Source organism: Morone saxatilis, unplaced genomic scaffold, assembly GCF_004916995.1.
Source record: "Morone saxatilis isolate NCDOM2014 unplaced genomic scaffold, NCSU_SB_2.0 Contig5, whole genome shotgun sequence".
Taxonomy (NCBI): domain Eukaryota; kingdom Metazoa; phylum Chordata; class Actinopteri; family Moronidae; genus Morone; species Morone saxatilis.
Window position 1 is genome coordinate 19,612,369 of NW_023340095.1, and position 16,449 is coordinate 19,628,817.

General features: G+C 41.3%; 1 protein-coding gene across 1 annotated transcript in view; it reads left to right on the forward strand.

Moving 5' to 3' along the window:
- Positions 1–2,194: 2,194 nt before the first annotated feature.
- usp9 (ubiquitin specific peptidase 9) overlaps positions 2,195–16,449 on the forward strand; it is a 37,173-nt gene continuing 22,918 nt past the window's right edge. Inside the window, exons 1-13 of the mRNA XM_035677164.1 lie at positions 2,195–2,688; positions 7,497–7,765; positions 9,845–9,990; positions 10,542–10,621; positions 10,798–10,910; positions 12,221–12,439; positions 13,183–13,298; positions 13,416–13,667; positions 13,803–13,938; positions 14,038–14,190; positions 14,611–14,715; positions 14,881–15,087; positions 15,202–15,338. Coding sequence (XP_035533057.1) covers positions 7,664–7,765; positions 9,845–9,990; positions 10,542–10,621; positions 10,798–10,910; positions 12,221–12,439; positions 13,183–13,298; positions 13,416–13,667; positions 13,803–13,938; positions 14,038–14,190; positions 14,611–14,715; positions 14,881–15,087; positions 15,202–15,338 — 1,766 coding nt within the window. The 5' untranslated portion in view covers positions 2,195–2,688; positions 7,497–7,663. The remainder of the gene's footprint in view (positions 2,689–7,496; positions 7,766–9,844; positions 9,991–10,541; positions 10,622–10,797; positions 10,911–12,220; positions 12,440–13,182; positions 13,299–13,415; positions 13,668–13,802; positions 13,939–14,037; positions 14,191–14,610; positions 14,716–14,880; positions 15,088–15,201; positions 15,339–16,449) is intronic.

A 16,449-nucleotide genomic window follows, 5' to 3' on the forward strand; every position in this document is an offset into this window, starting at 1 on the left:
TTCAGGACATTGTGTAAAAACCTAATAGCTGTCACAGATACATGAAGCCAGCGATGTTACAGATTCATGTCTGAGAGGGGCTCATATTGCTCCCAAAGGCACCCATCACCTTGGAGGTTTCCAAAGGTGGGGGGTATGCTGTTGTGCATGTAACTTATGTACGTAAACACACACAACAAATTGGGTGTGACGGAAAAGACTGACCAGCAATACAATTGCGTATTAAACTGACTGCAAGCACCAGAATTTGAAATCAAATACAAGTGAGATTAAAATGTCATCATCTCCCAGTGCTGCCAGTGAACTAGTTATAAATTTAATGTGCCCCTTCAAGCCTTAAATCCTGCCAGTTCCTAGTGCACTGCAGCTGCAGGAAGGTATAGTATCTAGACAAATTGAAACCCTTATACATGGTAATACAATCAATACAAATACCCTGTAGTAAATACCACCTTTATAAAAACCCTCTTATTTGTGATTGCTTAAGGTGTTGATTCAGCTCTGCAGTAATTATAGTCTGATGCTGCTGTTTGTGGAATTGTATCTTTTGTAATTAATGTTATGTTAATAATAGAATAATTAACACTACAACAGCTCTGATTGATCATTATTTAGCTGCCCACAATCTCAACTAAAACCAAACATTTCTAATTAAATTGAAAGTGGTTCTTGCAGGGCTACTGTATTAGATTGCAATGCACTGTACAGGTGTTTCTATTTTTGTGGTCACCCAGTGTATTTTCAATAATAAGGTGGGTCTCTGTTGAGCACATACAGTAGGACAAGTGTGTAGTGAATCTTTAGGCACTTGGCTGACTCTCATCTAAAGCCATTTACTGTGTATTGATTAGGCATTTGGTGTCTTGTTTAAGGTTGTTTATGTCAGGTCAGGGACCACTGGATTAATGAGGAAACAAACCTGTGAAATCTGTTCCCTGTTTATTACAGGTGGTCATGGTTAGCAGACTGTAAACCTACCCATGAGCAAATACTTGACAAACCTAATGGTACCATGTGACCCTTTTCATAACCATGGATGAATTAGCACTCAGGCAACATGGACAACTGCCCTGTGGCCCCAGACCCCCAAATATTGTATCTGTAACAATGTGCACTACTACTAAAGCACAATATCAACTGACATGATAAGGGCTAGAGCGGGTCCTGCTTTATTAACTGATTTTGAGGTCCTGTGTCAGGATGTAGTTGTAAGACCACCTTTACTGATGTTGTGGTTATATGGATAAATTCATCTGTAGTTAATTAAATATATTGGGCAGTGGTGGCCTAAAGGTTGGAGAAACATGCCTGTGACCAGGAAGGACAAAAATGAAATGTTAAGGTGTCACTTTTGGCTCTGAGCAATTTTTCAGAATTAAAAACAAAAAACAAACAATAAATCGATTACTCAAGAAAATAATCAGCAAATTAATCCATAGGCTTAGGTCGTCAGTTCATTCCCCTAGACCAGCAAGAAAAATATGGAGCAAAGTGGGTAAAAGTGAAACACAGCTACCCCTGAGGGGCCCCTTAACCCCAAGTTGCTCAGTGGAAAGCTGCAGTCTGAACTGTGGTTGTGAACTGTTGTTGTATGGGGCAGCTTTCAGGTGTGAATGTGTAATTGTGTGGATGTGACCGGGTCAAGTAATATACACAATTATAAAACAATAATTTAACCTGTATGTTTGGCCTATGGCCTTCATACAGGTTAAAGGATGTGTTCACACTTTTTCAAGTCTGTCTAAAAACAATCATCTTCAGGTCCATATTTGAATACTGAAACAGGTTTTGCTTGCTGTAATTATTCTTCCTGTTCCTGTAACTGTGGCAGCTGAGGAAAACTTTTTTGCACAGAGAGGATCGTGAATTCCCCCCCCCCCACCCCCCAACCTTTACATTGAAATCACTTTAGGAATGTACCTTTCCTTTAATCCGTACCAGTAACAGTAACAAAAGGGTTTATGAACCATCAACCAGTTTATTTATTTGCCATGAACACAGTCCCTCGTCTATATTTTCTCCCAACCACACGTTCTCTCATATAAGTGCTGAAATGTCCGTTTGTGTGTACGTTTGAATTTGCTTGTTGGCTGTTTTTGGTAAGATCAGTATCGATTTATGATCACCCCGTGCGATAGGAGGCGATATAGTCCAGTGCGTAGGGTTGCTCAGTTTTTTACGCCTGGTTTTAATCAAACTACGGTTTGGACGTCCTTGCTGGAGTCGGAGTCATTTATCAGAATTGAGATGGGTTTTATGCCCTTTCCATTCAGCGGGTGTTGTGTTTGCTGAGCTGCTATCGGTTGTGGTGCAAACGAGCTCCCAGATAACGCTGACTGTTGGAGTTCACACAGTCGTCTGGCCTGTTTTACTGAGCAACATTTGTGTCCGACTGCGCTTCCGCCATGTTGAACTGATTCAAGTTGTGAGTGACTGCTGGGACCGAAGTGACAAGCCCCAGCAGAAATCGGACTAGATAGAGTTAGGGAGCTGTTACCGCGCCGGTGACGCAGGAAAAACACCCAGAAGCAGAGGAGAAAACGTAGGAATTAGATCTTTCTAGTAACGGGCTTTGTGTCCTGCGAAACTGTCACCGATATAGGCCACGTTTATGTAATAAACGACGACACCATCGTTCAAGGCTGGACGTAGCCCGTGAATAGAGGGGGAAGTCATATCAAATTCCTGGTGAGTTGTTAGCTAACTAGCTCGGTAGGCTGGCTGGTGATTGTTAGCTGGCCACTGCTAGTATTAGCGTCAGCTGGTGGTGGATGCAAGGTAACATTACTGCATTTGTGTTGCTTGTGTTGTTCAGTTGCTGGCGGTTTTTTATCTGTTTGCTAATGCTTTCTGCACCATTGACAATGTCAGCGCGATTACACTGCAATTCGTGGTCTTAACAGTATGTGAAGTCTGATTAGCTTCACCCCGCTAGATTCACTGACGACCAGCTAGCGCTAGCTACCCGCAAATGGTCCTCGACCCTGTCTACAGACTGAGAGGACCATTTCCTTTAAACGTCTCATGTTTACAAGTTAATGGAATTTGGTTATCCTCCACACACAATTTTTGTATTTCATTAATACTGTCGGTATCTAAACCTCGCTGCTGTTAACATTTAGTTTCATTTTGGCGTCCAATGTGTTATTTTTAGTTTCTTTTGGCCAAGTTGCAACTTAGCGTTAGACGATACAGGTCAGAACACACTGACTAAATTTCAGGAAATAGACGACTCCCCTGTCACTAACATATTTTACGTTATCAAAGATAGCTGGCTATGTTAACTTATTCTGACCGCTGAAACGGCTGCAAAGTGGCGTTAAGCTCAATCGAAGAGTCTCCGATTTAAAGATGGGAAAACTAGTTAGTTGTCGAGTCATAGCAGCAAGCCTGTGGTAAAATACAAACGTTAACGTTAGCTCAATGCACCTTCGGGTATTTACTCGCCCGCAAGCTAACGGCTAGCTAACGTTGACTGTTTATCTAGACGGCTCCTCGTTAGCACGCTAGCTCGACCAGCGCTCATTGTAAACGGCGGTACGAGGACACGGTTGGTTAACAATAACTCCGGGGAAAGTGGCGTTAGATCGATGTTGATTTTAGTTATTAACCACACTCTGTATGCTTAAGCCCCCCCGTTATGTAGCAACGGTTTGCTGGGCAAGTATAACGCGAGGCCCGACCGAATAATGAGGCCTGCAATGGGCTTTGGACGACAAGGCCGTCGCCGCTCCGCTGTCGGGGCGGATCGCCTCGCAGGCTAACCTAGCGTTGGTTGCCGCAGCTAGCGACCAGCAGGCGTTAACTAACCAAACCAGCAGCTGTTAACGCTTGTTGACGGGGCTAGTTTGTGGTGGTAGTTACGTAATGTCACCGTGTACTTTATGTGCATCTGGACGGTCTAATTTTGAAGATATTCCGAGGTAACGCGCGTCATTTTACATGACCGATTTCTTCGTCCATGAGATGTTTTTTTTTTTTTTTTTTTAATAACACTAACGTTACCGTTTCAAAGCCGGTGATACCGGTTCAGCCCAAAAGGCCGCAGTTGTACCTCGCCTGTCTGAATGGTGTCTGTTGTTACCGTACGTGTGACTTTTTGGACACTTGATAAAACACAACATTATGTTTTTTGTGCGTCATGAAAGTAACCCACCCTACACCCCCATTAGTAAACAGTCAGCTACTGATAGGGGCTTTAGATGCATGATGTGACATTTCGTTCTCAGCAAGCCAGAAACACTCGTCAGATTTTGCCAATAATAATGACTGCAATGTAAGGTGCTGTTTGTAATGACAGCTGCAACCTAAATGGCTGATGCTGAAGCAGATGTCTCTGGCCACCTGTAAATAGGAAATAATCTAGTTTCACTACCCTTAAACTGAGAAAACACCATAACAGTAGATACACCAAACATACGTTTTAACTGTTTGTTTCACCCAGTTCATATCTCAGGACATTAATCACTAAGGAGATATATGGTCACCAAACAAACACTTTAATACATCCTTATTCACTTATTGTAAGGCAGACTGCTGGTCAGTCATCTCCAAGAGGGCAAGACAGCAGCCGTTATGGTTCCTAATGATGTTTCTATCTCCCTTGTTTTGGGTTGTCTTATTTGTATGTCATTTTGGTATAATGTGCTTCAAACATTACACTTTAATTCTGTTCCCATTTCCTGTCATGTGTTGATCTAGGGTACTATTGATGTTTCTGGGCATAAGACACAGTGGAGAGGAATGAGATGCTTTTTGAGATCATAATGACTTACACAAAGGTTCAGACTTTATATTGTGATTGTCAACTTCACTGAAGCTTTCAGATGGTTAAATTGCATAGATCATGTTTGGATTGTTTTTCCACTTGTCCAAACGCCATCAGGTCGTGTTCCTCTCGCTCTATAGCTTGCTCCTCATTTACAGACATTTCATGACTGGAAGACTGAACGGTGTGGTGTAGATAGTCCTGACAGTGGTGCTGAATATAATAATATAAATAACCGATCCTATCTTGTGACATTGAGTTTGTATTTAGCTAATTTGTGTCTTCCAGCCGTTCTCTTGATTTTTTTTTTTTTTTTTAAATAATTGTGGTTTGATTGTTGAAGGGTTAGTCTTGGACATTGTACTAAACAGGAACCAATTAATAACGCCTTATTACCTATTTCAGAATATTATCATTATTATTGGACTTATTATTTTCTGCTGATATGAAAGCATGTGTGCTAATGTATTGATACCACATGTCACAGCAGATCATTTGTGGGTCTATAATTGTTCATTTATCCGAGCACAATATATTTATCTATACATGGGGCTACCACTCTTAACGTTATTAACAGATTGCATTAGTTTGATGTCTGCACCTTTTTGTATGCAGAAAAAAGACAACCTTTAGTTCAAATTCTATTTGAACGTTTGTCTGTAATGAAAGCTGAGGTATGAAATTTTTAGACTGAAATGCAAGATGATGCCAGATATATGATATTTTGTTGATCAGACTGTCAAATGCCAAGTGCTAAATTGGCAGGCTGTATCATGTTTTATTGATTTTCATACTGACATTTAAAGGGAAATTCTGCTCTTGTACAACCTGGGTCTTAGTTTCCATCATTCGTTTTGGTAATAAGTTAATTGCTGATCTGGGAACGCCTTCACATTGACAAAAAGAAATGTGTGCAGTCAGACTATCATGCAGGTTTTTGTTTGTTGGTTTAAAGATTATGTTGGTATTTAGCCTGTATCTAAAGTCATAGTTTGTAGAAAGAAACACGGGGAAAGAGGGGGTATGATATGCAACAAAGTTCACCTGACTGGAATAAAACCAGAAAAAGGGTTGCAGTTATGTGGTACGCTCCAATCATTAGCTTTAACCATCATGTATTTTTTAAACAAATGTCCAGATTAGACAAATGGTTTTGTAAAAGAAATGGATTACTAGTGTTAGTATTACCCAAACTGTCTGTGCTAAACATTCACAGTCTGCAGATCAACTTTCTGCCTTAACTCTGACCTGCATTACTTACCACAGGTGCATCAAGCACTAGGGAAGACCCCCAAACTTATTTGACATAGTGGCCGAGCCGTGTAATTACAGCTCATGTAAAGACTAAATGTGACAGCCGCCATAAAAGGGCTTGTCGCTATGAGAGTTTGATCAGATCTAGAAAAGAGCTGTGCAATGAAATCATTTATCAGCTTTCAGGTTAGCAAAGGGCTAAACCAGAAGTTAGCCGGCTCGGCTGCCATACGTATTTGGTATGCATTCAACCAGGTGATTTCTTTACAGCGGGAAGTGGCGTCTTTGGCTTCATGCGCCAGTGAGCAACTTTCATATGCAACACTGTGTCCAGTTCTCCTTTTATATCCATGGTGTGTGCACACAGTTTTCCTTTGGAGTGAGGGAATATTTCTAACAGCTTAGGTTTCCAAATAAAGTTGGTTAGATCATTTGGCCAAACTTCTGGCTTGTTTGAACCGTCTGACCGCATGTATCAATATCACCATGTTCCCAGATCTCACAATTAACTCAAAAAATAAGACCGGGTTGCAGTAAACAAATTCAGCAGATGTTCAGAGACTGTCTTGTTGTTGTTATGGTTTATTGGGGCAGTCATCACCCCATCTCACAAATTAGTGCATAGTTTATAAGAGGGAATGTATGACTTGATAAGGTGCTAATGAGACTTTTGATAATAGTCATTAGTTATGACTACATAAGTGTTATTTCAACATGACAGTAAGAAAAACAATTAAAACAAATGTAAAACAGTGTTTTCACTTTCCAATCCATCATGGCTTCCCTGTCTCCATACCCAGCTCTGTGTGTCCATGTCTGCCCTCACACACATTTGAGATGGTGCTGTGGACTGTGGTCGGCTTGATGGATTCAGGCAGGCAGTATCCTCTGGTTGCTTGTTCCTACTGACTTATGGGAGCCGAAGTTAGCATGATTCGACAGAATTTAGAGTTAAACTGAAACGAGGGTTTTGCAGGATTACTCTTTGGGTGTATCAGAGTTTGTTCCCTAGGGGTGGCCAACGTTTCAGAAGTGCCTCAAAGCATCTTATCCAGTTTTGGGCCAAGTTTGAGACAGCATGATTATTGTAAGGCTAGACAGGCTGGTGGTGCCACTGCCCACTGCAGCATTGTCTCCTGTCTGACAAATATGTAAAGATGTCTGTGTATAATATCATTTGACCTACGTATATAGGTGCAGGAGAGATATCAAGAATTTGAGAACAGCATAGAAAAGAGTGATCTGTATCAGCCCTCCACAGCCTGGCAGGAGCATCACAGCGCATCTCGTTGGTCAACGAATACAGAACTTTTGGTCGGTAGCTTGTGAGAGAAAGTGGTTTCAGAACTGGGCTGTGCTTTTAGATGTTGGTTTCCATGGTCATTCCTGTGTAAGACTAAAACCTAACCTATTTTGCTTGTGTATTACAAGTTCTTTAACCCGTCTGACCTTTACCCCTTCTTCCCTGCTTAAGGTTATGCAATGGTCTCAGCGGCACATCCAGATCTCCAGGTGCTTGTGTCCCTCTCTCGTGTGTTCGGGCTCTCTTCCCTCTGCTCTACAGCTGAGGTGGCTGTAATTTCCCTCCTGGCCAGCGCTCCCTAAGAGGCCAAGATTGCCAAGATCTGCCCCGTGGCGAGCATGACGGCCACCACGCGTGGCTCTCCGGTGGGGGGCAATGACAGTCAGGGCCAGGGCCAGGCACCTGATGCTCAGAGCCAACCCCCACTGCCACAGAACCAGGTCAGCATCATCTTTCCAACTAATACACAACATTACACCTTTCCTTACTGTCAGTACATCCACAATATGTTGTCCTTTTAAATTGAATATTTTTGATCGTCTCTCCCTTTGGCTGGCTCCGGCTTTTATTCACAGTCATCTTGTATGTGTTTTACATGTGTCTCACACCCCCTTTCCAACTATAGACACATGTAATTAAATTAACATGTAAATGGAGAAGGAACACTTTTTTGGTTAGTCCAGACACTGCAGCACAGTTTTTTTTTAACAGATATTGCTCGTACCTAACCACACACAGATGCCAAAGTGGACAAAAAGGGAGGGGAGGAGGGAGCGGAAAAGAGGGGAAAAGAGAGTGAAGGCGAGGCATCAATGAACAGAGCCTCCTGAGTGATGGATAAAGGATGTGTGTGTGTGTGTGTGGTGTGTGTGTGTGTGTGTGTGTGTGTGTGTGTGTGTGTAGGCCTGTGTTGGTTAGAGATGAGCCGTGGTGAGACGTGAGAGGCAAGCTGCCTATGTAGGTCAGCCAAGCAGAAGGAGCCTTCACCACACACCCCCACATTTCATATTTCTCAGTTGTGCATCTCTCTCGATTATGTGTATCCCTCTTTTACTCTCTCATACACAGCTGCTGACACCACCGCTGATGTTCACACACACTCGTTAGACGAGGAAAGAAATGAAGAAGGGAATGGTTACATCGGTGCTTAAATGCACATTTATAGATGCACATTGTTGCCTTTGTTTCTCAGACACTCTTTCTTCCAAAGTTTCTATTTGACAGCACCGTAACAGAGATACACCCACGTACTAACACATTTTTACTTCTAACACAACCATGTCAGCCCTCACTTTTTGTTTCCTCTAGGCAGATTAGGATGAAAAGAGCATTTCTCTTTAAACCAAATACTATGAGTATAATGACTTGAATGGCTCTGTTTAAAGGCCTTTCAGGAGAGACACCTGCTTCTTTATACCTACATGCATATGCACTTAGTGACCAGAACAATAGAAACCCTATACCATACAGGAAGTGGGCCTTGCCGTTCCATTGCTATATGTCACTATAGAAACAGGTGTATAGAGTATAACAGCAAGTAAAGGTCCGCTCTTACTTCACAGGCCACCAAGTCAGTTCCATCTGGACCGTGCACCTTTTTTGATGGATTGGCCTCTGCTACATAAAGCCATGACTATTTCTGATCCTTTGTTTATGTTCTTCCGGTACACCAGTGATCAGAAATGCTCCATTGTGCTCCATCAAAACACTGCAGTTGCACAGGCTTGCTCATGATTGACCAGAAGAGCACACAAATTAATTGAAGAGCAGCCTGCCATTTCAGTTAATGATGTGACAGTGAGAGTCAGTGGGCTAACAAACAGCTCGTATGTCTTGTAAATGGGTGCTTTGCCGCATGACATCACACCTATAAAATGATGCTGTTGGTTGAAAACCGAACGAGTGATAGACAGATTAATCAGGCCGAGTAATTAGCAATTTAAGACAACCGGCATTGGCTGATGTCTGTGCTCACAGGGCCAATAAACAAGAAATGTCTGAAACTCATCTTCAGGTAGTCGTGTCAGTGTGTCAGTGCTCCCCCTTTTAGGGGAGGTGGAGATAAAGTTGGTTTTGAGCCTGCACTATAACTCTTATGCAGCCTGCTGTAAACATATGCCTGAATGAAAAGAGTAGAACAGAATTTTATATGACTTTTCTTTGCTTTGATATCGGCATTATATATCACCATGTGCACCCCTGCTCTCTAAATATCTGCATCGGCCATTCAAAAACCCATATCGGTCAACCACTAATTTGAACTTGATGTCAGATGAAACAAAACTGTCCATCTCTTGTTTGGTCTTTTCTATTCATGTCAAAGTCATATTATATCTTCCATATGTTAATGGAAACACAGAGACAAAACTAATCTGAAGGATTGAATCTGGTTAGTTGTATGATGTGAATTCTAGGACTTTGGTTTTTGAAGTGCTTTTGATACCTGGTCTGACATAGCATCAAGTGTAACATCCACAGAGGTCAATTCTTTGATTTTTACTCGTCTGTGTTTTTTCTAGACATCATCTCCTAACTCATCTAATGAGAACTCTCCAGTGAGCCCTCCAGATGAGCAGGGCCAGGGGGATGGGCCCCCTCAGCTGGAAGAGGAGGAGCCTGCCTTCCCTCACACTGACCTAGCCAAGCTGGATGACATGATCAACAGGTATTTACTCACTTGCTGACAGAAAGGCGGCGTGCTCAGTCACCCGCTACTTCAGCGCTCGAGATACAAACTAAATGTGGCCCCGCTCCTAGAAATATTGCTCTGCAGCCCTAGTAGTTGTCAAAAACTCCACAGGGTACCTTTTTAAGTGAGTTTCACTGCAGATTTGCTGATAAAGGGAGAGGCAAATTGTTCTCAATAAGTGAAGGCTGTTGCACTTACTAAAATCAGTCTGTTGACAAACAGTCAGTATACCAATTAGCAGTTTGCTCCTGACCCTTTATTTTTTACAAGATTCAGTCCGTTTGTGATGAATGCAAATTTTTGACTGAAGTCAAACCCGGTTTCATCAAGTCATTGCACAATGAACCTACTTTTACACGTCTTTCCATTGACTTTGTGTGCATCCTTTAAATTGGCTTCACATTCAGTCACACACAGAGGAAAGGTTCAGGGTAAATGGAAGTCTTTGGGGTGCTCGTTATCCGTACAGTATCCAAGCTTTGTACACACACAGTGTTATTTATTGAATTACATTTTTTTTCTCCCAGGCCTCGTTGGGTCGTTCCAGTTTTGCCAAAAGGAGAGTTAGAAGTTCTTTTGGAAGCTGCTATTGACCTGAGTAAAAAAGGTAGGAATATACAGAATGTTCTAAATAAAGTGAAACTTTTACAGATGATGCCCAGAATCTTGTCTTTAATGTCCTTCTGTTTAGTCTCAAAGTAATATTAAAGATAATGAAATGCATCTCTGTGTACATTTTATATGAATGGTACGGTATTATATGAGGCATATCTTTACTTGCAGGACTGGATGTGAAGTGTGAGGCATGTCAGAGGTTTTTCCGAGATGGTCTGACCATCTCCTTCACAAAGATCCTGACAGACGAGGCCGTCAGTGGCTGGAAGTTTGAAATTCATGTGAGTTTTCATTGTTGCTTGTTGGATTTTTTTAAGCTGAGGAATTGATGTTCACAGTCCAGAGTTTAATTTATTCAAATAAAATAATCAAATCAACCCATATTACATTTCAAACTATTCTCTTCAGTTTTATGAAAGGAAATCTGGCTGGTGTGTGCAACACGTATTAAGGCTCAATTTTAGATGTAAAGACCATCATTGGAATTTGACCCCGCTTTCAGTTCCCACAGAACTACTCTGTACTGGTTTAAGTGGAAGGGATCAAAGGTGTTATGAAAGGTTGACAGACATCTATATCATTGTCAGTGGCATGACTCAGCATAGTCGTCTTAGCTTTATTTATTCTAATTCTTTGACATCTTTGCCCCTATCTCATTGGATGTATGCATTGTTCAGACTTGGTTCTCGCCTGTAAATTGAGTTTTCTGTTTGGTTTACTTAGAGCTGAGGGAAAGAGGCAACGTCAGCAGTGATCAATGATCTTTTTGTTAGAAGTAGCTGAGGCTGGCTGTTGTGTTGTATTAGGGAGATTGATCTCTGGAACCTTTTCACAATAAACCAATGAGACAGACAAGGATGTAAAGGAGCAAAACGTCTTTGTTTCTTCTGTCACTGGTGGCCAGGTTTACTTTTTTAAAACTTTATTTTAGTACATTACACAGGATATTTACTTATTTTTGTGATCCACAGCTGCTTTGTTTATTTTCATTAGTTACTAAAAAATGTTTAGGAATCAACCAGATTCTTGTAAACTACAGGACTGACATCTCTGAAAGCCTCTTTGCTGTGATGAGTCAGTCCCATATTGGTTACTCATATCTGGCTCCTTCAGATCTGTGAACCAGTCGGGAGCCAAGCAGAAAAGGCACTCGATTGTCATTTTTATGATTATGATATGATAGGATTGGCAGGCATACTAAAATTGATGCCAGTATAGGCACCAAAATTTGAGTCTTGAGAGTAAATTGTGAGACTTGACAGGTAGTCTGTTTTTAAGAATGAAGTCTGTAGCAGCTGCTCTATCAAGGCTCGCTTGACTGCAAGGTAATAGAGCAGAATCCATAGTATTTCTCATATTTCCAGGTACAGTGTATTAATGTAAAGGTATCATTTAGGCACAGACTGTGTGAATTTCCAGGTCAAAATGCACTTACTAAACTTACAGAAGTGGATCACAGTATTCCAGAGGAAAGATTTTCCAGTTGGAATTCTCTTTCTCACCCACTCTTGCTTTCTTTCTCTGTCTATTATAGTCAAATGGTTAATATGCCACTGTTTTTTTCTTTCTACCCACAAACCTTATTTCACAGAGGTGTATTATCAATAACACACACCGGTTGGTGGAGCTGTGTGTGGCCAAGCTCTCTCAGGACTGGTTCCCTCTACTGGAGCTGCTGGCCATGGCCACCAACCCTCACTGCAAGTTCCACATCTACAATGGCACACGGCCCTCTGAGACTGTCCCCGCTGGAGCACAGCTGGCCGACGATGAGCTCTTCGCCCGACCACCAGACCCACGCTCTCCTAAGGTGAGTGGCCACTGCAACAGTTGACCAAACCTTTTTGCATTTAGCCCTACATTTTGTTATCGGATGGATGGCTATATTACACTAACGACAGTCTAGATTGTGCAAGATCTAACAAATTAGTTTCTATTACATCTTGAATGTTTATCAAATTTAAAAATCATCTTGTCAAGAAAAGGCATTCAGGAAAAAGGCTGTTTTCTTCCTTCAGAGGACAGTTGGCCCATCTTTATTCCTCCGAGACAGAATCCATAGAGGGGCATTTTAGTCGTACCCTGAGGGGCCTTCTGAAACAAAGACAATCCCTCTCTGGAGTAGCCTGATAATGAAAAATATGGAACTCACAGTCCATAAGACACTTAGTGCTTGTGTCAGAAAGCAGATTGTATAAAGAAGGTGGATACACCAGAGAATATGAATTTTACAGTGAAAGATTGATGAACACAGCGTGGGCAGGGGGTCAGTATGAACAGTACTGCAGCACTGCTTGCCTGTCTGCCTCTGTTGGCAGGGGCCCAGGACTACTTAGGGTTCCACAGTCCAGCTAATAAGTCAGATTTGCTGCTGTTTTGTTTTTTAGGGTTGAAACTTGGCTGGAGGATAAAAATTAGGAACTTTTTTTTTTTTTGACATTTGAGGAAATTAAATCTCTGTATGAACATTGAGGGAAATTTGTGAAACCACCTCTCAATCAACTAATTAAATGCAACGTCTGTGTTTTTCTCACTTGTTTTTTCTATTCACAGGGCTGGTTGGTGGACTTAATAAACAAATTTGGCACGTTAAACGGGTTTCAAATGTTGCACGATCGCTTCATGAGCGGCCAAGCACTGAACGTCCAGATCATCGCTGCACTTATCAAGTGAGGCTTTTGTTCAGTGAAAATGCAAAATATTTTACAACATGTCAATGGACTTTATGGGCTCTCAGTGTAATGTGGAAGTTTGTGTGAACTGACTTTGTGTTCTCTGCGTTATAGGCCTTTTGGCCAGTGTTACGAGTTCCTCACATTGCACACGGTAAAGAAGTACTTCCTTCCAGTCATCGAGATGGTTCCCCAGTTTCTAGAGAATCTCACAGATGAGGAGCTGAAGAAAGAGGCCAAGAATGAAGCCAAAAACGACGCACTGTCCATGATAATCAAGTCTCTGAAGAATCTGGCTTCTCGTGTACCAGGGCAGGAGGAGACCGTGAAGAATTTAGAGATTTTTAGGTTAAAAATGATTCTTAGGTGAGTATCACAAGATCATGTCTTTATGTCTGTTCCATCATCTTATCATCAGAGTAAGGACAATTTGAATGCAGTTATCATTATACGCCTTTAATATGATCGGAAGTTAATTAAACTCTCACTCTTTATTACCAGGTTATTGCAAATTTCTTCTTTTAACGGCAAAATGAATGCACTAAATGAAGTGAACAAGGTGATCTCCAGTGTGTCTTATTACACTCATCGGCATAACCCCGAAGAGGAGGAATGGCTGACTGCTGAGCGCATGGCGGTAAGCACTGCTCAGCTCTCAACATTTGTACTTTGCATCAAAGAGTTCTCTTTATCTAAAGTCCACTTTTTCTTTCTGTGTCTCCTTGTTCTACCTCAGGAGTGGATCCAGCAGAACCACATCCTGTCCATCGTGCTGAGGGACAGTTTGCACCAGCCGCAGTACGTAGAGAAACTGGAGAAGATCCTTCGCTTCGTTATCAAAGAGAAAGCTCTTACAATGCAGGATCTGGACAACATCTGGGCTGCACAGGTACACTGCATCTAAGTATTTAGAGTACAAATGCCACAAATGATCCTCAGCATCAGCCCTCCAGTCTACCAAGCACTGGGATCACTCACCGCTATAGATTCGGTTCTGGTCACACCCAGATTAGAGGCAAAGTAGGCACTTTCTGGCACAATTTTCCCTACAGCAATATTACATTACAGTTAAAATGTAAATTTGTTAAATTTGTTTTCAAAAGATCACCCAATCAAAGGACATGGTACAAATCCATGCAATTGTACATTACAAACCAAATGATTGCTGCTGCCAAGTACAGGGCCTCGCTGTCAATCGCCAGTTGTCCACACCGCAGCGTCTCCCTGACACTGCTGAGACATCTGGGGTTGGACAGTCAAGGTATTTTGTTAACCCAGCAGTTGGGTTGTTGTCTCTGTATATCTGCAGGCTGGTAAACATGAGGCCATTGTGAAGAACGTCCATGACCTCCTGGCCAAGCTGGCGTGGGACTTCTCACCAGAGCAGCTTGATCACCTTTTTGACTGTTTCAAGGTGAGTAAGTGTCGAATTAGACAGATTATAAAAAGTATTCTGTACCCTTTCATTCTACCATGACTTAATCACATTACAGTTAAGTTGTTGCATCACAACAACAAATGTGTTACAACAACATATGTGGTACTATAACCTCTGGAATTGGTTGCTCCTCTTGTGCAGGCAAGCTGGACCAATGCCAGCAAGAAGCAGCGTGAAAAACTGCTGGAGCTTATCCGGCGCTTGGCTGAGGATGATAAGGATGGGGTGATGGCCCACAAGGTCCTAAACCTGCTGTGGAACCTGGCACACAGTGATGATGTGCCTGTAGACATCATGGACCAGGCTCTTAGTGCTCACATCAAGATATTGGATTACAGTTGCTCCCAGGTACATGTTGGGGTGTTGTTGGTGAATATGTTTAAAAGTGAATGGCATGCAGAATAACCGACTGATGGCGTATTTAACTCAAAATGCTGAGGATGTTTTATTTTGCAATCACAGGACAGAGACACACAGAAGATTCAGTGGATAGATCGCTTTATAGAGGAGCTACGAACCAATGACAAATGGGTGATCCCTGCCCTGAAGCAAATCAGAGAAATCTGTAGCCTCTTTGGAGAAGCCCCTCAAAACCTTAGGTAAGGTCATGGTAAAAATCTGTTTTTATATGAGAGGAATACATATATAGTATGAAGTGTATTTGGTATAGTTTAAAAGTATTTTGTTCTGAATTATTAATATTTTCCTTGCACCTAATGCATGAACACTCTTAAGAAATGTTCACATATTTGACCAGCTTACATTCCTGGCATTTTTAGTTGAGGCATGTCAACTTCTATGCTAAGTGCCTAAGAGAGCAAATGGCCCAATAGTATAGTGTTATATTGTTGCACGATAACATCAGAATTATCCTCTGCAACTCATCCCAGTACACTAATGAACCATCAATGCTAAACAACAGGGCACCAAAAATGTTAAAAATGTTTGAACTGATGTTAAATATCTCTCACTAACTCCAAATTTCCTGATTTTGACTGTTTCAGTATGTTCTGAAAACATGGCCTTTATAGAAAGCCCCTTAAACCAAGCATTGCAGATATATGGCCACTATTTTTTGGTTAGAATGGTTTGGGGCCAAGTAATGCTCATTTTCTTTTGAATACACTGAAAAGAGCTGAAAAGCACACTTTTACTATGTTTGCTTTGTTATACTGTAACAAAGTAAACTGCAGTTGAAAGATGGCGCTGGAGAATGTAGATGTAGATCAGGTCCAACCTTAACTACTCTAAGTCTGTACCTAAACTCAGTCCCATCCAGCCATACCACTTCTGTCTACAGTTGTCTAGCTAGTTGTCTGTCTAGTTTAGTAGCTAGCATGTCAAGTTAAATGTTCAGTAAATATTAAAAGTTACTGTTTGTGTTTATATATGCCTTTTTCACAGTAGACATTTTTGTCTTGTCATAGTAGCAAAAGCACAGTTGTTACAGATCCCTGTATTATTTGTTCTTTTCATGTTCAATACAAAATCCAAAATTGGAAAATTAAAAAACGATTATTTCATTATTCATTTATGTATCCAACACGAAAACCAAATAACTGCTTATTTTTCATACTTTTATTTTTTTATGTTAATTTTATTCTCAATTCAGACATAAGAAATGAAAACGCTATGGAATCATTCGTTCTTTTCACATTCAATTGAGTTTCCAAAATCGTAAAATAAAAAAAACGGTTTATTTCCTTATTC